The 22,688-nt window shown below is 35.8% G+C and overlaps 1 protein-coding gene across 1 annotated transcript in view; it reads left to right on the top strand.

Annotated features, from left to right (window-relative positions):
* The window catches only part of LOC136810724 (lipoxygenase homology domain-containing protein 1-like), a 47,770-nt gene that overhangs the window by 9,749 nt on the left and 15,333 nt on the right, over positions 1 to 22,688 (top strand). Inside the window, exons 14-35 of the mRNA XM_067067325.1 lie at positions 376 to 623; positions 1,015 to 1,147; positions 1,570 to 1,724; positions 2,388 to 2,542; positions 2,933 to 3,009; positions 3,401 to 3,594; positions 3,996 to 4,188; positions 5,026 to 5,186; positions 5,529 to 5,615; positions 7,984 to 8,179; positions 8,989 to 9,069; positions 9,824 to 9,978; positions 10,292 to 10,414; positions 11,154 to 11,346; positions 12,669 to 12,773; positions 13,416 to 13,524; positions 13,945 to 14,129; positions 15,797 to 15,978; positions 16,494 to 16,577; positions 17,002 to 17,114; positions 19,069 to 19,157; positions 19,455 to 19,609. Of these exons, the coding sequence (XP_066923426.1) occupies positions 376 to 623; positions 1,015 to 1,147; positions 1,570 to 1,724; positions 2,388 to 2,542; positions 2,933 to 3,009; positions 3,401 to 3,594; positions 3,996 to 4,188; positions 5,026 to 5,186; positions 5,529 to 5,615; positions 7,984 to 8,179; positions 8,989 to 9,069; positions 9,824 to 9,978; positions 10,292 to 10,414; positions 11,154 to 11,346; positions 12,669 to 12,773; positions 13,416 to 13,524; positions 13,945 to 14,129; positions 15,797 to 15,978; positions 16,494 to 16,577; positions 17,002 to 17,114; positions 19,069 to 19,157; positions 19,455 to 19,609 (3,173 nt within the window). The remainder of the gene's footprint in view (positions 1 to 375; positions 624 to 1,014; positions 1,148 to 1,569; positions 1,725 to 2,387; positions 2,543 to 2,932; positions 3,010 to 3,400; positions 3,595 to 3,995; positions 4,189 to 5,025; positions 5,187 to 5,528; positions 5,616 to 7,983; positions 8,180 to 8,988; positions 9,070 to 9,823; positions 9,979 to 10,291; positions 10,415 to 11,153; positions 11,347 to 12,668; positions 12,774 to 13,415; positions 13,525 to 13,944; positions 14,130 to 15,796; positions 15,979 to 16,493; positions 16,578 to 17,001; positions 17,115 to 19,068; positions 19,158 to 19,454; positions 19,610 to 22,688) is intronic.

The following is a 22,688-nucleotide window of genomic DNA, read 5'->3' as shown; positions in this document are numbered from 1 at the left end:
TCCATCAATTTTTCAATTCCGTCATACCGCCAAAAAGAGGGGCCTAATTTCCACCACAGACAGAAAATCTCTCTGAATTAGAGGTTTACGTCGAAAATTCCTGAAATTCTGACCCACTTTTTGCTAAAATCCGATTTTTTCAGTCTCCGATAATGGACCTAATTTCCATAATTCCGTCTCAATTTTCGTTGGATTCCGCCATACTGATGAAAAAGCAAAATTTAGAGCTCGAATCGCTCTGTAATTTGAAGAACCAATTTTCATGAGAGAGATAGTAGAACTTCACTCATTTAAAAAGTTTCTACGTTTTATAAATATATATTAAAATCTCTTTGGAAAATCATCATGGTAATTTGTGTTTTTGTTTTTTATCAGAGAACTTCTGGAATACCATGGTTACCACAAGCGATTTACGAGGAGCTGGAACAGACTCTAATGTTTATTTCGTCTTGTACGGAGATAAAGGAAAAAGTGAAGAAATCCAACTGGAAAACAAAACAGATAATTTCGAACGTGGTTCTGTTGATCGATTCAAAGTTGATATCAAAGATGTTGGAATCCCATACAAAATCAGGATTGGGCATGATAACTCGAAAGCATACAGCGATTGGCATTTGGATAAGGTATCAACAGAGTTATCAATAGAGTAAACTCTCGCTTATTCGAATTCTTCTATTATTCAAATCTTTCTATAATTCGAACTTGTTTCCAGGTTCTGTCAAGGAGAAACCCTCTCAAAATACTTTCTATGTTCCGAATTTCTCTGTAATTCGAACAAATATGATTCCTCCGTCCGAGTTCGAATTAGCGAGAGTCAACTGTGTCTTTCTTTTTGCTTGCAACTTCCCGTGCTTTTCAAATCTTCTGGGTTCTTCGCAAGCAAGCCGATTTCTCCTCAAAATGAGTCTATTTTTAGTTATCCTAAGCTCTCGTATATGAGCTCTAACAATAAAATAAACTCATTCTTAAATAGTCTTATAATTTTCGTTTATATTATGATTATACTTTTTATAGGTTTTATTAGAGAACAGCTCGACAAACGAACGCTATCAATTCGAGTGTAATCGTTGGATTGGTTCCGGTGAAGATGATGGACAATGTGTTCGCGAACTCCCCGCGATCGGTGGAAAAGGTGACCCATTTCCAGGTAAGTTTATCTTTTCAGATTATAATTGATTAATTGATAAAAAGAAAAAGAAAAGTTGATACATTGACAATGAAAATAACTCGGAATGCCATTTTGGTGACGGATCTTGAGAGTTCGTCCAAAAAAACTAGTTTCACGGGGGTTGAAATGGTCATGGAACCCCGTTGTATAGACGCGTCGGGATTATGTGGGTAGTCCTTGATGAGAGTGCAGATTTGCAATAAATCGATACTTATTACTTAAGATAATTTTTTAAGAGAGTCTTCTGAGAATTTAAAAAAATTTTCCACCCAATACGTCACTTAAACAATAGAAAAAGTGACGTATTGGGTGGAACAAAAACAGAAAAGTTGCATAATTTCGTGAAGTCATTGCAGTGGTGCATATCACGAATTGTAATAACCCTTCAAAACATTTTTCAGTCATTCCATACGAAATACAAGTATACACAGGCGACAAACGAGGTGCTGGTACTGATGCCAATGTGTTCTTAAACGTGTTCGGTGAACGTGGTGATACTGGTGAAAGACCTCTTATGAAATCCAAAACAAATTTCAACAAATTTGAACGAAAAAATGTACGTAGCTTTGTTTACTTTTTACTTCCGGCTGAACTTTGCTTTCTGGTGATTAGGCGAGTTTAGCTGTGTCAAGTTAAGTAGACTAGGAGCATCTAACGAGATCACCATTTTGAAAGAAAAGAAAAACACCAAATATCAAAATAATAAAATTCTACTTGTAGTTGAGGATGAGAAACCAACATGAAAAACAGATTTGTAATACCCTATTTTCAAATAAGAATATTGCCCCATCCATTTCTCACCTTATGAAAAGAACTAAAAAACCTAGCGGAGTGTTTTACAGTAAAAGCTCAATATTGAGAACTGTCATATACTACCAGACCTATTAATCGCTCCATCCAGTCTGCAAAGAAATTTCAAGTTGACCCCGGGCTAACCTTCTAGGTGCTTTTTTATAAAAAACAAAGCTCGACTTTGGTCGAAACACATTTAACAAATTGTGAACAATGTCAGCCTCAAATTTAGATTCTTTTCGGCCCCTGTCTTGGGAAAAAAAGACAGGAAAACTTTTCTTTCGATGTTAGGCTTTAGGTTATAAGGAGAATGTTTACTGTTTTTTTATAGAAGTACCTTCAATTTATGGTAGTAAAGTTTAGTTTACGAGGACTTGATCGAACCTGATCCAAAATTTACTTTAATCTTTTCACATTTCTTATGCAGGTGGACGAATTTATCTTAGAAGCAGTTTCTCTGTCCGAATTAACTTCCATCAGAGTCGGACATGATGGGAAGAACTCTGGCGCTGGATGGTTCTTGGATAAAATTATTGTTCGTGATCCGACAGATGGCAAACAATTCCCTTTTCTCTGCGGGAGGTATGTTTTGGCCTTCTTCTTTCTTACATTAGCTATGTTTGATGCACAAGCCTCACAACTTCGGATAAAAATAAAAAGTGGTAGAAATCTATTCAGAATGTTGTAAGGGCAAACGAAATATCAACAAACGTTGAATACAGTTGACTCTCTCTAATTCGATCTTCAAGGGACCAAAAATTTCCTTCGAATTAGAGAAAATTTCGAATTACAGAGATTAACTAAAACCACTTTCTAGCTGAGGGAACCAATATTTCAGTTCGAATCTAGATTACTGAACTTTACAACCAGTTTTGAACCCTGTGAAAACAATTAATATACCGTCCCACAGTTCTAGGTTACTGGACACGTAACATGTCAACTCTAACTTACATATTTATTGCTTCATTTTAGATGGCTTGCTTCAGACGAGGATGATGGTCAAATAATTCGTGAATTACCTGTCGGTGATACTGCTACTCTCCTCAAAAGTATGTTCCTTCAACGTCGTTTGTATTTTTCATATTCTTATTCAACAGTTACAGCCCTCTAAAGTCTAAAGTATATCAGAAATGGCTAGAAGTGGGCAAAGTGGACCCATTTCGAAGGGCTGTAATTCTTAACCAAGAAAGATTTGCATAATCTGAAATTTGAAACATTTGAACATCTGAAATTGGCGATATTTGGTATGATTTTCTTCATATTTCAGCTTCATTTTCAAATTTTGCGGAAATTCAATTTATCCACAAAAAATCATCTTTCCAATGTCCAATGGGGTATAACGTCAAATATTTATTTTCCTTCAAGAGCAATGTTCGAATGTTAGTTAATGTGAGGCAGGTTGACTAAAGCTTGGCTATATTTCATTATTTTTCCTTATAGCTACGTCATACCACGTGCGTGTAAAAACGGGCGATGTCCGAGGTGCTGGAACAGACGCTAATGTCTTTATTCGGATTTTCGGGGAAATCGGGGATACCGGTAAATTACAGTTGCGTCAAGCAGACAATACGAAAGATAAATGGGAGCGTGGACGAACTGATATGTTCACACTCGAAGCTATGGATATCGGAAAGGTGAGAAAATCGGGAAATTTCGGGAAATCGGATTAAAACATGTCTTAGGCGTTCGTTATTACGAAATCAAACGAGTTGGTATTTATTCGATTTGGCGTAAACAGCAACCGCGTTCAAAAGCCATGAAAGAGTGGAAACGTACTTTAAGGTCCCGAATGAAAGGGGGCTCTGAATTTCTTTTTAAAAGCCTGATTTACACTTCAACTCAAACAAAAAACTAGAAAAGTAATAAACGGGGGGTTCTAATAAAAACGGGGGGATCCGAAAATTTTTCAAATTTCCCTCAGCTGGAAATTAGTATAAAATTATCTTTGTAATTCAAATCTTTCTCCAATTCTTGGTCCTTTGAAGGTCGAATTAGAGCGAGTCTGCTTTAATCGAAATTGCGACTCTTTTTTCAGGTCAGTAAGATTATAATTGGACATGACGGAAAAGGACTGGGTGCTGGGTGGTTTGTAGATTCCATTATCTTAGACGTGCCATCACAAGGCCAACAGATGAAGTTCGCTTGTAATCGATGGCTAGCTGAAGATGAAGATGATGGATTGATTGAAAGAGAATTGTATCCAAGTGAAGAAAATGAACTGACCACAAGTAAGTTTTGTGGCAAGTAGCTCAGTTAGTAGAGCATTCACCTAGCAATCCAAGGTTTATGGGCTCTATCGCCAATTCAGCGAATGAGTAGTTTAGATTCGGTAATCTGATCTGGGCGGTAAGTTGAGTAGGTGTGGTGCTGCACTTGAGCATTCAACCTCTCCAGGTCTAGCGCTAATAGAAAAGGAAATTCCCTCATTCCCAGCTATCCGCCGACAGCCACCAGATCAATAAACTTACCGAAATTCTCACATTCTTGTCAAATGCAGTACTCTCGCCGCCATTTTTAAATTCCATTTTTCGAATCTTTCTATATAAGAAACTAGTTCTTCAGTCTTGTTAAGTAGAGAACCGTATATATTTTCCTTTTAAAATTTCGCGATTTTGGCCTATTTTGAAAATTTTCCCGTATATTTAATTTCGCGATTTTGTGTCTTCGAAAAATTTAAACAGTACTGAATTTAGCGAAATTTTACCTAAAAACTCGCCAAAATACACGCAAAAAGTAAGTACCTGTGAAAATATATACACTTAAGGTAACAAAGGTTAAGAGAATTACCACAAGTCATAATCATGATCATACGAATAGAAACATTATCCCAACCTATGGACCTTTACACGACTTTTCACAACTTTTAACGAAATCCTTTTCCAACTTCACGAAATCCTTTTCCAACTTCACGAAATCCTTTTCCAGCTTCACGAAATCCTTTTCCAACTTCACGAAATCCTTTTCCAACTTCACGAAATCCTTTTCCAACTTCACGAAATCCTTTTCCAACTTCACGAAATCCTTTTCCAACCTCACGAAATCTTTTTTGACTTTCTATTAAACAGAAGTACCATATGAGATCGAAGTACACACAGGAGATGTACGAGGTGCTGGTACCAATTCCAACGTTTTTGTTGTCTTGTATGGTAAAGAAAAGAAGTCAGAAGAAATGTGGCTCAGAAATAAAACCGATAATTTTGAACGTGGGGAAATTGATAAATTTAAGGTAGATTTCATCAATATTTGACGTGGATTACCCAGTAATCTAGGACTTCTAGATAGTCTTTCGATTCTTTTCACGGGGTCCACGGCCAGCTGGCTTGGCTATCTTCTATGAACTGAACGGCGAATCAAAATTATTCAGATTTCTGGCTGCATCTTTACCACTTATGTCATAATGGCTCACTAGAAAGCTGCAATTTTTTAAACGAAATATAATACTTGTATTTATCTACTTTTGCCCGCTGAATTTAATGATGGAAATCGTATCTTTGTCCAGTCCCAGTCAACTATTTTTCGTTTTTTTGAGTTTTATTTGAATTTTACCTGTAAGTATGCTTATTTTTAGGTGGAATGCGAGGAGATTGGACCACTTACGAAACTTCGCGTTGGGCACGATAACAAAGGGATGGGTGCTGCTTGGTTCCTCGATAAAGTAAGTTAAAAAAGTGTTAGAAATTCTTCCCCGTTTCAGACGGATTTCAATCTCAGTGAAGTATGTAAAATTCTGTATGACTCATCAAAATTTGCTTTCAAAACTTTCATTTTCCGAAAAACCTTACTTTCACCACTGGCAAGTCAAACGAAATGTGAGAAATGAACGAAATGTGAGAAATGAACGAAATTGAAAATTGCTTGGAGCAACAATTTTTCCTAAAAATGTCAAATTTTCTGACGTATGTTTTTTATATTTTATTTGTTCCTCGTTTCTAATAAAGGTATCCTAATTACCTAAGCTCGAATCCACAAGCTAAAAAAATATTGCTGGCGGTGACTGCAAATGTTGTGTTATCGGTGATTTAATTTTTCTTAATATTTACTATTTTTGTCACAACTGACCCTCAGATCAATCCATAGTGATAAGCGAGGTTAAGCAAGAAGCTATCTATTACGTACGGAATCTATTACGTGAGTTTTCCGCGGGCTAGCGCCCAAATCTCAAGGCTAACTCTGTCCCGTGAAATTTGACCTGTACGTCATAGTTTGGGGAGTGGATCTATTGCGCGAAATTATCCAATCTCACGTAATAGATATCGATTAGGATATAAGCATGATCCAGGGAAATTTACCTTACGGAGATTGGGCTGAATCGTTTAGGATCAAAAATCACCCGAAAAAAATGTAAACAGAAAAGAAACTTTGGTAGATTTTTTTTGACTTCTGACAAGTTTGAGCTGACAGAAGAAAGTTTTTGAATCTCATCTGTGGAAACTATGATGCATACAAACAAAGTGAAAGAATTTATTGCTCAAAAGAAGGTCAAGATGTAAGTGTAATTAAATAACCTTTGCTGACTTTTTTATTAAACCAAAACAAACAGAAAGCTTCTTTCTGGTTCTTTTGTCTGTTTGTTTTTCTTCTCTTTTTTATCTTGCTTTTTATATGCTCTCAAAGTCCCCAAATACATCCAAAGTAACCTTTACAACGAACAGCATGTAACCATATTTCTTTTTCATGTTTTTTAGTGTTTCTGTGGTGCCACCATCAAGTGCGAAGAAGCCAAAGTTATAATGTCACCCACCCACAAAGCAACAAACACGAAAAAGACACTCTGCCAAGCTTAAAGAAATTTACCCCTCCACCCGAAGCAAAACGGAAGAAATCTTTATATATTTTTCCAATTTCAAGTGCTACAACTATGAACTAAGTAACGAGTTTCAATTCCTGCTCTTCATTCATCGTCAACTATCAGACTATATTGTACGTACAAATCAGCCTGCTAAAAACCTGATGTCACGTAACCGCTGAACTTCAAACCGTTCCCCAAAATTATATAAAGCTCTATCTTCTGGACAACCGCTACTGCTTTATTAAGTTCTCAATCCTTTACTGAAAAATTTTTATTGACTGGTCATCCTTCAACTTCTTGGACATTATGTTATAATGTTCCAGAAAGTTTGGTTTGATTCTAAAGAGACATCTCCCTTCTTAAAAGGGTGATATTGATATCTTGGAATGCAAAGAAGTAGAAGAAGGAACACCTGCCAGATATGAAACTCGAGACCTGGTTTGCACACTTTTTTATAAGAGTGTTTTTATTGGCAGTGCTAGGTAATGGTGAAGCATTCATATAGAAATGCAGCTAAATAAGGATGACAGACTGTACACTATGCTCTTACAGATTATTTTTTTCTTTATAAATAAAGCAGTAATTTTTTATTGGTACCTATGTAAACTAGGAATGAAATTATGAAATTATACATTTTTATTGCAATGTTAAGAATTCATTGAAATGACAAGTCATAGACATATTTTTTGTTTATAAAAATGTTGAATAAAAATAGTAAAAGTAATATAGAGAAAACTCTGACTATGCTGTATGCTTGTCTAGTTGTAATTTTTGTGAAAACATTTGTCTTGGGAAAAACTAAGTAGATTAAGATTGAAAGTAAGGGGATTTTATAGACCAAACCACCAACAAGAAAGCTGTAAAAGAAAGAAAAGAAAGAAAGAAAAATAAATTTTTTTAAGTTTGGGCCGAAAGTGAGATACGGAAAAATAAACATTACGTCATACGTAATAGATCGCCTTTTTTGCTTAACCTCTTTTTTCTCTATGCCGTGAAGCTTTAGGAATCAGGCTAAAACGCCTCGGATCCAGTCTAAAAACTCACGTAATAGATTCCGTACGTAATAGATAGCTTCTTGCTTAACCTCGCTATTGAATCAAAATAACTTTCTAAAATGAAGGCTTCTATCTAACTCTGTTTCCTATGGGTATTATTTGTGAGTCGAACCACTTGCTAGATACCTTTATACATTTTTTTGCATAAATTGTAAGAGTTCTGCCATCTTTATTTCAAGATTATTGTCCATCGTTTGAAACCACCTGCAAAGAAGATGAGCCAGCAGAATGGGGAGACGAAAGAGGAGAAACGAAAAAAGAAAAAGAAAAAGAAAAGATCATCTTCAATTGACGAGGAAGAAGTGAGTGATAAAGAAAATGAAGAAGAAGATGATTGTAATGTTTTGTTTCCCTGCAATCGATGGCTCGCTAAAGGTTTGTTTTTTGTTTTTGTTAATTGTTATAAGTTTTAGACCATATCGAACTTATCGGAGGAAGAGGTTTGTAATTTCATTGTCTTTTAACGAGCTATGCACTCCTTCGCAGTTTTCCGACGTACTTGCTCTATTGTCTTAAATACCCCAGTGTGCTTAAGCTTTACACGTTTTTTATAAGAACGAACTTTATAAGAAAATAAAGCTTTGCACATTCGGTCGTTACTTATAACCTAGGGCAATATTTCTCAGTAAAGCCCTCACTAACAAGTCATTATTAAGGCATCTTATTCTGCTTTATTCCATTTTTCTCAGAATTTGGGTCTCGGCAAGTTATTCTTTGACCCAATAGATGTTTATTAGCATGGAATTTTTCAAGTTTTGTAGAACGTTTGTTAAATTGTTTTTAGAAGATGATAACATTATGTGCTAAGCTTGAAAATAAGTAACTTCTAGTTTACACGGTCCACTTCTCGCCCTGCCTATTCATGATATGCATCACTTCAATGTCTTTTGGCATTACATCAAGGACCTAACAGCTGATTAGTTGTAAGTGACGTAAAATCAATCAATACGTCACTTGCAGTGGTGCATATCGTGATATCATTCTCATTGTGAATTAAAGTGGGCAGATATTTGGCTGTCTAAAGTCTTTTGACGTCAATGCAATGTCTCTTTTCAACCTTTTTCAAGCAAAGATTTTAACTGCCTACTTTTTGCTCACTTTTCGCCTACTCAAACAATTAGAATAGTCATGGCAGAATGTCGACCGTCTAAACTATAGAGCTAAACAAATTTCGTTTTACTTAGGTGAGGACGATGGTCAGATCATTCGAGAACTCATTCCATACGATTCCACTGGAACACGGGCTAGACGAAATACTTTAACAGGTTTGTACAGACTAATTTTGATTCTATTCTACCACGACCATGCGTAATGATCCAAAACGACCGATGTCTTCCGAACATAACAAATATATCATTTTGTTTTCTTGGCTTCAAACTTTTGACAGAAACGGTCGGCGAGGTTTTCTTTTGTGATACATTGAAGACTTTTTTATGTACGTGAGTGTACGAACAAGTAAAGCTTGACAAATTTCGAATGTTTAAGAAAATTAGTTTGGTTGCTATTTCATCATGTTTTGCACAAATTGTGTAGCGACATCCCTGATCTCTAACTACTTAACTGGATCGGTCTTCCATCTAAAAGGAAGCTGTCAAGTTTTAAAGTTGATTAGTCTGCCATATTGTATTCAAATCTGGTCGCTAACAGCGCGTTTCGAATGAAATTTGAACGTTCGAAAATCTAAGGTGAATTAGAAAATTGTTCGTCAGTTAGAAAACAGCATGGTGGACTTGTCGACTTTAAAACTGGACATACTTTCACTAGGAATCAGTCAGCCTATCTAGTGTGTAAAAGAATGGATATCTGAGGCGACATCCTGACTCTTTTAAGAGGGAACTCAAAGCTATTCCTCCGTCCGTCGGACAACTCTCGATCCTGCTGGTACCCTTACTTGACCCTCTATCCTCCAATCTTGACCATCCCTATCCCCTTGCCTCTTACCGAAATGATCAAAATGTGGATCGTAAAAAAATTTCGCGGACGGAAAAAACTAAATTCCTCAAATCTTTTCTCTTTCAGCTTTACAATACGATGTCCATGTGCACACCGGTGACGTCAGGGGGTCTGGAACGAACTCCAATGTCTTCATGACCATATATGGTGATAAAGGGGACTCGGGCGAACGAGAATTGAAAAAATCGGAAACACATTTTGATAAATTTGAGCGAAATCAGGTTAGTTTTCATTTACTTTCTTGTGGACCTTTCATGTACAGTGTAGAAGGGGTCTAGCCCCTCTCTTCTTAAAAAATCGAAAAAAAGAAAGACTCGACTAGAAAAGGTTCTAACCTAACCTAAACTAAAATCTAATCCAGCTAAAAAGGTAACTAACCTGTCCTGTCTTTCCCGAACACCGATTTACCCAGGTTTTTTACGTATCACTCACAAGTCGATGGAAATAGAGGATAAATCGGCTGTAGTCGTTTAAACAGGCTGATACTCTTTTAGCTTCTATTTTCGTAAAATTCGATTCTCTTCCATCTAACAGGAAGATGTGTTCAAGGTGGAAGCGATGGACCTTGGGAAAGTGACCAAAGTGAAAATCCGCCACGATAATTCTGGTCTCAAATCGTCATGGTATCTTGATAAAATTGTTGTCATGGAAACCAAGGTATATTTTCCTTGTGGCAAAGATTGAAAAACAATTTATAGATTATCCTTATCCTGTATCTATAGCAGATAGAGTAAGAATTCCAGAAGTGAGACCGTTTAAAGGTTTTGGTTTTAATAAGAGTGATTCCATTTGCTTACTCATCAATTTTAATTCGCAAGCTTTTTCACACTGAATTGACACGGATGTGGTACAAGATTGGTAGGAAAGAGGAAAAGAAAAACATTTTTTGCTTATATCAGCACAATATAGCAATAGGTATACGCTGTCCTGATCATTGAGTTTCAAGCCCGAAGGGCTAGAGGTCAATCTTTAACCTTTCTTAGGCAAGAAAAAGTGAAGCCTTAAAATATGCGCCGTATTTTTGATGACGGATTGAATCTAGCAATTCCTTTGTTTTCGAGTGATATATTTTTCAAAATTAAGCGGTAAATTTTAGTTTCAATCTGTCATTTGTGTAAAAACCAGGCGGGTCGCTCAAGGCCGCGCAACTTTGGAGATTGACCTCTAGCCCTTCGGGCTTGAAACTCAATGGTCCTGATATGAAATATGTGTCTGGTATGAAACGGAACAGTTATATAAAAATAAAACCTTTAACTGAAAAATGTTAAAAGACAAGCTAGGACAAAAAAGCACGAGACACCGTTATCAAACGATACATACTTATTTAAAAACAAAACCTTTAAAACAACTTGCGGATGTTCAACTTTATACCATGCAATATGTTCTTTCTCCATAGAGCGGAAGTGAATATATTTTCCCTTGCAATCGATGGCTTTCGAAGACAGAAGACGACGGAGCACTAAGTCGTGAACTTGTAGCCGTTGATAAACAAGAGTTTGAACGGCGACGACAACGTTCTCTACAACGCAAACAAACTTTGAAACGTTCTGCATCCGTGGCTGGTGATAACATTGATCTTGAACAGAAAGGTGAATGAAAAGAAATCTCCTTCCAATTTATCTTGAATATTTTCGAACACCGTTTCCTGTTTGTAAGTCACCACTACAATGACTTCACGAATTTATATACAAATCAGGAGAAAGTTTTGGGAAAAAAACTTACCACTTTTCCAAGCTTTCACACTTTTACAACTGTTTACAACTATCAAAACCAAAACTTTCAAAAATGTTTGTAAAAATGGTGGATTTCCCATGATTTCAAAAATATTGGATTGATCCAAACTGCCTAAGCATCTATCTTCATCTTTGACTCTCAAACGGTTAGGAATTAGTAATTTATGCCTGTTATAACTTATTCTTACATGAAATCGAAAGTCAAAGTTCTTTATTCAATTGCTATTGGAGGATGATACGCATAATTTTCAAACGAGTTTGGAATAATTATGACATCATAGATCTCATTTTCCAATTTTTCCCACCAAAATACCCAAAACTTTGTGTTTTCAAAAATGGCTGGAACTTGCTGACAAAAGTTGGGAAAATTCCAATTTTTCACATCTTCACAACATTCAAGGATGCTTTTTGGAGATGGGAAAAATGGGAAGGTATTTTACAATTTTTACAAATTTTCCAACTTTTTCTGACCAAAACTTTGAGTTTTTGATGGGAAAAGTGGGAGAGTTAGGAAATTTATGTACCAAAACTTTCTCCTGAATTTCGTGTTTTTTTTTACCCAAGACTTTCTCAACAAATCATGTACTGTAAGAATGACTTGTTGTCTGAAAATGCATCAAAAAGATGCAAATCTGATTCCGTGAAAAGTTTTCTACTTATAAATAGGCAACACATCATCTTTTGATTGAACTTACTGTGAATATTTCGGCCTCAAATATCCAGAAGAGAATCGCTGTCTAAACTGCTTATCGAACTTTGTTGTGCCTCGTAATCTACTCTTCTCCTACCGTATCATAAAGATAGAGCATTCCTCAACGGACCGCAAGGTTGTGGGTCTTCTTCTAGTTAGGTCATACACATAGATTTATAAAGCCCGAAGGGCTAGGTGGCGTACTATTGCTGAAAAATGTGTCGTGTTTAGGTAGGAAATCCTACCTAGGTCACGTGACATTACAATAGAATTTCAGTGCTTGACCAATCAGAAGCTTCACGGGTTTTCGAGAACAATAGCAACAATACTTTTTCCGATATTCACTTTTTTGTCTGCGCTAATTCGAACTCGAACGGTGAATCTTATTGGTTCGAAATACAAGCAGATAGGCAGCTAAGAAAAGGTTGTCTATAATTCATCCTCGTCTGTTGTCGTAAACTTATTTATCTTTTCCTCTACGTTTTAGCGGAGAAGACCACGTACAACATCCACGTAGCCACGGGTGACGTCAAAGGAGCGGGAACTGACGCCAACGTCTACGTTTATCTATTTGGAGAAAACGGCGACTCAGGTTTGTCTTTATGAATACGTCATTTGTTTGTTGCCCGAAACGGATTTACGTTTGGCTGCCTATTGAGGTTTTTCACGTTTTATTACGTAACTTCCGCCATTATGAAAGCAAACGTTCGAATTGCACTTTACATATTCGAACGTTTGCTTCTATAATGGCGGACATTACGTAACTAAACAGATCATGAAAAACCTCTATTGTGATTTGAAAAAGAAGTTTGTCACAATCAAATGAATCCAGTCGTTCTGGAAATTTACAAGTTTTTCGCCAAAAGGACGATTGGACTCCAACATGTCAATAGTGCGTATTGAAGATTTCAACAAGTTTGTTACAATATTTCACATATTAGATTTGAATTTGCATACCTTTATAGAACTAATTTTAGCGGAAAACTAATTTTCGCAGTCGAAAAAAAAAAATCAAAATGATCGCATTTCGCCCTTTTTTGGACAAACTTCTTTCATTTTCTAGGGATTTTTCAAATTTTTTGAAAAAAAATGGTCAAAATTGTAATTCGCAGGTTCTAATTTTCAAAAAGCGAAAATTAGTTCCCACGAAAATCGGTTCGCAAGATATTCGATTTAAGTTGTCTACTTGGAAAATGTATGTGTAAATAGAGCTTTATCCAACTCCATTTTGTAGGTATGGTAGCTTTGAAAACGTCCAAAACCAATAGTGACAAGTTCGAACGAAATCAAACGGATACTTTCACTGTGGAAGCTATTGACCTTGGTACTTTGAAGAGGATCAAGTAAGTTCTTACAGTTTTGTTATTCTTTGTCAACTATTCACTTTTTTATAAGAATTAGTAAATTCTGGTTGTTTTTAATTTTTTTTAATTTTCAGGCTTGAAATGTTTTTACGATATTCTTGATATAAGATAAGCTTAATTTCTTTACTCAAAAACTTAAAATGGGTTTGAAATCTATTAAAATCTGTACTTTCTAAGCAATCTTATTCTGAAAGTTTTCGAGGCTTAGGATTGTTCTCAATTCGCTCTTAGGTTTCAGCCTATTCTCAGCCTTATAAAATTGTTCCTATAAAAAAGGCGTGTATATCATTCCGTCTATCAAGGATAAAAAAACCTATCTACCAAGATTTTTATATCGTATGGTTCAAAATGCAGAGAGTGATCTTTGTAACAGACCCAAATAAAACATTCTCTCCTTAGAATTGGCCATGACAACAAAGGTGGTTTCGCAGGATGGTATTTAGACAATGTTGTTATAGATGCACCATCAGTGGGTAAAAAGTGGACTTTTCCTGCTGGACGTTGGCTGGATAAGGGTAAAGATGATGGCTTGCTAGAAGTGGAGTTGTTTCCGTTGAATGATAGAGAAGAAGTTTATGAAAAACGTGAGTATTATTTTTCAAGCATGCATTTTCTCATCCCTCTCATTTGTAAAGTAGGAATAGTGCCCATAGATTTATAAAGCTCGAAGGGCTAGATACCGTGCTTCGGCTGAAAAGTTTGTCGTGGCCATGTAGGAAATCCTACCTAGGTCACGTGTCATTATAATAGAATTTCAGCGCTTGACCAATAAGAAGCCTCGCAGGTTTTCGTAAACAATAGCAGCAATATTTTTTTTGCGATATTCACTTTTTTTTGCTTGGAAGATGTTAAAGCACGACATCTACCCCTTCGGGCTTTACAGAAATATGTGATAGTGCCACAGTCTCATTTTTGAATAGGAATAGTGCCACAGATGTAAACTCGAACCCAGTCCCTTTGTTCGCTTTTTGTGATTCTGATCGCGCTCACTTTAATCATTTTTTAATCAATAAAATAAAGAAAGTGGTGCACGTGGCTTGTCTACAAGATTGCCACGGTTGGCGAAGCAGCGGAATCGACTTAGACTTAGTGGTGGAATGAGGTCTAATGAAATAGAGTCGAAGGCTATAGGCAAATTTTCAGCTTTTCCGAGGCTTGAGAGAAAGTATGGCCTTAAAATTTGTATCCGAAAACGATACTTTCAACATGACATTTTTTAACCACGTGGCTCGCACAAGTTCAGTAGAAAACAAATAACTTTAAAACCTACTTTTGAGATTCTCCTCTAGCCTTTGGCTGTATTTCATTTGGTTATTGGTATTATTTTTCAAGCATGCATTTTCTCGTCCCTCTCATTTGTAAAATAGGAATAGTGCCACGGTATCATTTTTAAGATAGTAAATAGTGCAACAGTTGCAAACTCGAACCCAGTCCCTTTGTTCGCTTTTTTATGATTCCATCAATAAAATAAAGAAAGTGGTGCACTTGGCTTGTCTACGAGATTGCCACGGTTGGCGAAGCAACGGAATCGACTTAGACTTAGACTTAGTGGCGGAATGAGGTCTAATGAAATACAGTCGAAGTTTGGAGGCGAATTTTCAGCTTTTCCGAGGCTTAAGAGAAAGTATGGCCTTAAAATTTGTATCCGAAAACGATACTTTCAACATGACATTTTTTAACCACGTGGCTCGCACATGTTCAGTAGAAAACAAATAACTTTAAAACCTACTTTTGAGATTCTCCTCTAGCCTTTGCCTGTATTTCATTTGGTTATTGGTTAGGTCCAGTGTCGTAGACAGAAAATTAGGCACGAAGCTGTAGGATAGCGAAACTCCTTATCCGATTTACGAGAGTTAAGTGTATCCCGAAGAAAGCGGACAAAAGTAAAATCCTCAAATTTTTGTTTTCTGCTAAATTTTATGACCTGTATACAAAGCTTAAAAACGCTTATTTAAGCATTTTAAGGCGTTTTTAAGCAAAAAACGTAAAACGCTACTTAATATCTCAATCTCAAAAACTTTTGCAATCATGAATAGAATATCTAGTGATTGAACAGAGAATTCTAATCTTATTTCAATTAATCTAAGCTCAGTTTATATAATGAGTTTCGAGGATTTTAATTTATAAAAAAAATTGTCCGCTTTCTTTTGGGACACACTGTAGATAGAGTGATTTGATTTTAATTAATATGTCGCCCAGTTCTTTTAAAGGCCCATCATTTATTTATTATTCTCATGATGTTCATTTTTAGACGTTCCATATGAGATTGTTATTTATACAAGCGATATCTCTGGCGCTGGAAGCGATAGCAACATCTTTATCACGCTTTACGGATCAGGCGGTCTCACTACGGACGAACTCATTCTGACGGATACGAAAAAGAAACGTAAAGAATGCTTCAATCGGGCTTCAATGGATGTCTTTGTTCGAGAGGTACTTTTTTTCGCATCAGACTGTTTCCGTATATGGTATTTGATCTTTTGAAAAATAATTACCATAGGTGCTGCCTTCTAACCAAAACTCCCAAATCCTTTATGCCATTCGCTCATGAATCTTAGCAAGTTTATGTATGTATTTACACTTTTGAGAGCGGCAGAGTGACTTAATTTATTCGGGAAAACCGAAGACGGTAAAAGTGCTTGTTTAACGTCGTCCTCAGTCAGTCAGGATCAATAAACAGGGGGAACGCCATCGCCGGGTGTCGGAAAACCCCCCAAAATAACGTAATTATATTCTAAAGCCAGACTTTTTAGAGCAATTTAGCTTGTGATAGCCGATAATATTTTCAAAGATAGATAAACGGGGAGGGGTGGTCCTGATAAGGATGGGGTGGTCGAAAATTAATAACCGGGACGTTTATTCGGGATCTTAGAGTGCTGACATGTTATCCTTTTTAAGGTGTAGAAAAAATAAAAGAAACTGTCTTATTCGTTTATTTACTATTTCAGCTTCCGAACATTGGTGAACAAATCGAAAAGATACGCATTGGACATGACAACAAAGGATTCGGTGCAGCTTGGCATCTCGATAAGGTATACAAAACTAGTCATAAAAAATATTAAGTATGGTCCGAAAGCTGAGTAGAGTCTGTGTCAAAAAGATGTGCAGTGTTTTTACTTTTGACCATAACTTTTCAAGCATTTGTCGTATAAAAGAAAGTTTGGTATCGTAGGAAATACATTTAATGCGCATATTTTTTCAATTAGTTGGTTTTTGAAATTCGTTGAAGTGAAGAAAAATGAAGAAGAAAAAATGAAATTTTTGTAGAATAGCGCTATGATGTCAATTTTCACAAGAATGAAACCTTAATCTTAGATCAGCAACACTGTAAAAAAATATATTAAACAAATTTTTCTCTGCTTGACTACAAAAAACAACAAAAAAATGCACATTTTAAAATGTATCATCTCGCTTTTCATGTAACAGAGGCTAACATCATCTACTAACTTATTTTAGGTAGAAGTACGACGTCTGTCGGAAACTGAGGAGGGAGCACCTTCAAGTGTGACTCATACCTTCTTATGCAATCGTTGGTTTGCTAAAAATGAAGATGACGGAGCTATTGTCAGGTACAGTAAACTTTTACTAATTCGAACTTCTATCTTTCGATTCTTTCGATAATTCGAACTTATTCTCAGCTCCCGTTGATAGAAAACCCTGGGCATACAGGAAAACTGGGAGCCGGGAAGCGGGAGGCTGAACCGGGAGCCGGGAGTCGGGAGGCTGAAATCGAAAGTGGGAGGCGCGAGGCGGGAGGCTGAAAACGAAAGTGGGAGGTGGGAGGCTGAAATTGGGAGGCGGGAGGCTGAAATTGAAAGTGGGAGGCGGGAGGCTGAAATTGAAAGTGGGAGGTGGGAGGCTGAGAACGAAAGTGGGAGGCGGGAGGCTGAAAACGAAAGTTGGGAGGCGGGAGTCAGGAGGCTGAAATCGAAGGGGATAGGCTGAAAACGAAAAGACGAAAGGCCGAAAATTGTTTAGAATCGCACCCTTACAGTGCAGAAAAAAATCGGTGAAATTCATACCCTTAAAATGCATTTTTTCAAATTTTAAACTCTTTTAGAGCAAAAAAATCAAGATTTTCGCGCAATCCAGATTTTTCCAGCAGTAATTTTTCCCAGATTTGCTGAAATTTCCACCCTTACAGTGCATTTCTGATAAATTGGAAAACATACCTCAATTTGCCTGACTACCCCCCCCCCCCCTTCAATTTTTGTTTCTTAAAATTTTAACGGAAATTTTCAAAAATATCAACAAGAGCTCATAAAACCAGAAAAAGTTTGATCAATGTTGACAAAACAGACAAAATAACACAATTTTCGTCGCACCGTATAGGATTTGAACTCTCTAAAATTATTACGCTTTCGTTGCCGTTTCATCGACTTATCCACTCGGCCACGCAGGTAGTAGTGAACAATGATTACGATGAGGCCTTTATTTTGCCATGACTTGTATAATTTTACCCTGTCAAGGTATTGACTTCTTAAAGAAATGATTTTAGATTATTTCCAACATGCAAGAGCCGATTGCACTAAATATATATAACACTCGAAAACTATCATGTTATATTTTTTTGTAATTAAATCTTGCATCAGCAGTTTCGAAACAAAGCTTGCTATATTCTTATGTAAAATTATTTTTATAAAGAGAAACGCTTCCTAGGATTAAAGGAAAAAAGAGAGAACGGAGAAAACACTTGGTTTCAAAACATACTATTTGAAATATTTTTTTTATGGATTGTGTGTGTTTATAAAAAATAAATGATCTGATTTTTCTTAGCTCTTTGTTACCTATCCCTTGACCAAAAACGTTTGTGCGTGGCCTTATAAATGAGCCTCTCACTTTTGTTTTCAGCCTCCCGCCTCCCACGTTCGTTTTCAGCCTCCCGCCTCCCACTTTCGATTTTAGCCTCCCGCCTCCCACTTTCGTTTTCAGCCTCCCGCCTCCCACTTTCGATTTTAGCCTCCCGCCTCCCACTTTCGTTTTCAGCCTCCCGCCTCCCGCCTCCCACTTTCGATTTTAGCCTCCCGCCTCCCACTTTCGTTTTCAGCCTCCCGCCTCCCACTTTCGATTTCAGCCTCCCGACTCCCGGCTCCCGGCTCCCAGTTTTCCTGTATGCCAAACCCTGGTAAAATACTTTCTATAATTCCAGTCTTTCTATTGTTCGAACAAATTAGTTTTCATGTCGGAGTTCGAATTAACGAGAGCTAACTGTATTTTTTAAAACAACTTTACTTGCCTTATGGTTTTATAATTCCTGTCTATTCTTCCATATCCTTTTCAGTTCCCTAATGTTTGATTGACACCTAATGCCGACTTTCTGCTTTACCCCATTTAATAAAAAAGTTCGGAAGGAAATTGGCACGTTTCAAATATATTTGCTTAGAAAGAGTCCCCTTCAAGTAATGGCATTGCATTGACTTTAAACAATTGATCTTCGGCAAATACAAGGCAGTGCAGATACTTTATCGTCCAAACTAAGTCTAAGTTCTCCTCCGTTATTTCTGTTGTTTTTTTTAATTTTAGGGAACTGGTACCAAGTAAGATATCTCAAGAGGCTGTAGACAAAGATGGAAAACTTGCCGTGACCGAACATCGTGTTGATGCATTGCAAAGTAAGATAATAAATTGTAATTTCTGTCAGTATTCTTTTGAGGATTTAGCTCCCGGGGGTGGGGGTTTCTGTCTATCAGAGAGACTATTTCCCCAAAATTTACGACAAATTTTTAAATTTTAGTCCACATTTCATGAATTTGTAATCCTTTGAGGGAGTTAATTTTTGATTTTCTTATTTTGAGTGACTTTTAAGAACTTTTGAGAGTTTTTGTTTAGTATAAGAAAAGAGGAATCTAATAGGAAAGGAGAGAGTAGAAAAAAAACTTTTTAACTTTTTCCTTCTGTTTTTCACACAGTGCACAACTACAAGATCTGCGTCTTCACTGGAGAACTCAAGGGGTCTGGGACGGATGCGAACGTCTTTATTACCTTATATGGTGAAAATGGTGACACTGGTGAAAGACCGCTGACCAAAAGTGAAACGTATCGCGATAAATTTGAAAAAGGCCATGTGAGTATTTGAATTATTTTTCATTCGTGCCATTGAAATTGAAAATCTTTTTGGGGAAAATTTTCTTGAAATATTCTTACAGTATTCTTAGGTTTGGATCAAAACTCTAGCATGTACTATATACCTGAAGCAAAAATTTGACATTTTTGCAGGCAGCTCACTCTCAAAACATGCTATGTGTCTAGCTAAAGAATTCAATAACCAGTGTCTTAGAGCATAAAAAGTCTCTTTTAGTGTGAAAATTTTCTTCATATCAAATGTATTCAGCTTTTTCGTACTAACTGTATAGGAAAGACTAAAGAGTTGTAATACACGTTTTTTATAAAAACAAACTATATAAGAACAAAGGCTTTGTGGGCTTTAAAACACCCGATTCCTTAGGAAAATGGACAAAGTTACTCACAAGATGGTGAAAATAAGAACATGTTAAGAACATTTTTGGACCTACCCCGGTGGAGGTCCCATAAATTTACCTGTGTTTGTTCGTCCGTCCGTCTGTTACCAACTTTTCTCAAGATTGAATCATAGGAATCTTTTGATTTTTGGTACAAAGGTACAAAATGGTAGTGGCCAAAATGTGACGGAGCCCGATTTTCGAAAAAGAAATTTTTTGGGCAAATTTTGGCCAAAAAACGGATAAAAAACGGGTTTTTTGGACTTTGTGAAAAATTGGATCATTAATTTTTTCTGATTTTTTGCTTGAAAGTAGGGTACCATCATGGTAAAAGATGGCTGAAGCAGATTTTTGCAAAAAAGATTTGTTGGCTCAAAAAACGCATGTTTATCTATAAGAATCACTATTAATAAGCATACATCAATGTTCTTAGTCAAATTACTCAAATTTTTTTATGAGATAGATGTTTTTATTGCTCATGAGGGCTATCTTTTAAAGAATATGTGTGTTTAGACATGAACTTTTGGTTGCTTGGCGTGTTTTTATAGAAAAACTAGCCAAATTCAATATTTTTTATAAGCACATTATCAATTACTTAGGTATTAGCTTTTCTCGAGATTGGTTCTTTCATTCTTTATGATTTTTTGCACAAAGATGCATAACTATAAACCCTCGAATGTGACGGAGCTCGTTTTTTGACAAAACATTTTTGAGGTAAATTCAGCTAAAAAACGGCTAAAAAAGGGTTTTTTGGACTTTGTGAAATATTGGATCATTGTTTTTTTCTGACTTTTTGCATGAAAGTAGGTAAAAGATGGCTCAAGCAGATTTTTGTAAAAGAATTTTTCAGCTCAAAAAACGCATCTTTATCTATAAGAATCACTATTAATAAGCATACATCAATGTTCTTAAAATTACTGAATTTTTTGATGAGATATGTTTTTTTGCTCACGAAGTCTTGAATATGAAAGAATATTTCAAGAGCATGAAATTTTGGTTTCTAAACGTTTTTTTATAAGAAACAAACGACTAATTTTAATAGATCGTCACTATTTGTGTTCTGAATGATTGTTTTATGGTCACACTCACCATAGAGGTAATAAAAAATAGATGGAGTAACAACTTTTCTGAAATAGCCAGAGAAGTCATAAAACTCTTTAGAAATTTCTTTCAAATCGGCCTCCTTTGATTACCAATCCTTGATAGCAAAAATCAGTCAAGATATAGATTATAAGAACTAAAGTAAAGTTATTCTGTCCAACGAAACCTCGTATTTTTAGGTAAAATGCGAATTTTTTTCGAGTAATAATTTCTTTATAGTTTTAAAAAGAAGTTTTTATTTTATCGGGAAACTTTCGAGAGGTAAACTTCTTCAAATTTTGCGAATTCTTTGTTGTTTGTGGAAGGTTCTTTGCTATAAACATGAAGGTAATAAAGATATAGATGGAGAGAAAACGTCTCGGTAATGACCTAAATGATCGTTGAAATCTTTTATAAATCTATTCAAAGCGGCTTTTTTTTGATGTACCATCATTGGAAGCAAAAAAATCCGAAATGTAAATTTATAAGAACAGAAGTGAGAATGTTATCCTGATTGAAGTAAACTTATTATGCAAAAAGTTCTTGTTCAAACACGATACAAAAATAATTTTCTCAAAGTCAGGTTACAAAAGTTCTATGATTTCATATCGATGTATTTTTGGGCAAACACTGTGCTAATTTTGAGAGTTTTAGCACATTTTCCTTGAAAATTTCTTCATTAAAAATCTTTACGTCTAAAAGGGAGGGGGTTTTCAAATTCTGATGCATGATTAATTAAAAGGTTACCTAATCGTAATATAGAATTCTTTTTGAAATTTATCGATGATTTTATGAGAGGGGACCCTTAGAAATATAGGATTTTGTGCTTGTTACGGCAACCTTTTTCTTATTTTGATCAACAAAGTTATTATCTCACAATAGAGTTGTTAAAAATCCAACATCTTTTTATTCAGTTTTTTATGAACTTAAATATTCCCACGAGTATACCCAAAACTAATCATCTTATTCCCAAAGCAACCAAACAGCTGTTTGCTTCCGATGATAAATCAGAATAGAACAAAAGGCATTGACTCTCCATCTATATCTTTATTACCTTCATGCTATAAATACCTTTAGATCTAAAATAGCAGCTGCCTCAAAATTTTGATAGAATATAGTTGAAAGATTGGCATTAGTAAATATGTAAAAATTTACAAAAATTGCCGAGGATTCCCTGAGCAGCGAACATTTTAAATTCGATGTTCTGTGCTTATTCTTGCAAGGTTTTCTTATGTTTTATAAACAAAACTGTCATCACACAATGAACAAATTAAAAATGTAGCGTGATTTTATTCAAATTATCTTCGACTCAAGTATTCCCATGAGCGAAAGCAAAATTAATGGCTTTTTCCCAAAGCAACAAAGCAACAGTTTGCTATCAACGATACAATACAATAGAATAGTAGGAGTGTTATCTCCATCTATATTTTTATTACCTCCATGCACTCACGTAGATATCAATTATATATGTGTCAAATGCATAACCAGGTAGGTCCATAAAAGTATCACTTGTTAGACTTAAAATTTAAAAAGTTAAGAACATTCGAATGCTTTAAAACTTTTGGATGCGTTCTTATAAAAAAACGTCCATCTATTTTTATTTTG

The sequence above is a fragment of the Clytia hemisphaerica genome, unplaced genomic scaffold, assembly GCF_902728285.1.
Source record: "Clytia hemisphaerica strain Z4C2 unplaced genomic scaffold, Clytia hemisphaerica genome assembly, whole genome shotgun sequence".
NCBI lineage: Eukaryota > Metazoa > Cnidaria > Hydrozoa > Leptothecata > Clytiidae > Clytia > Clytia hemisphaerica.
Note: the sequence above shows the minus strand (reverse complement) of the source record. Positions and strands in the feature narration are given on the sequence as shown.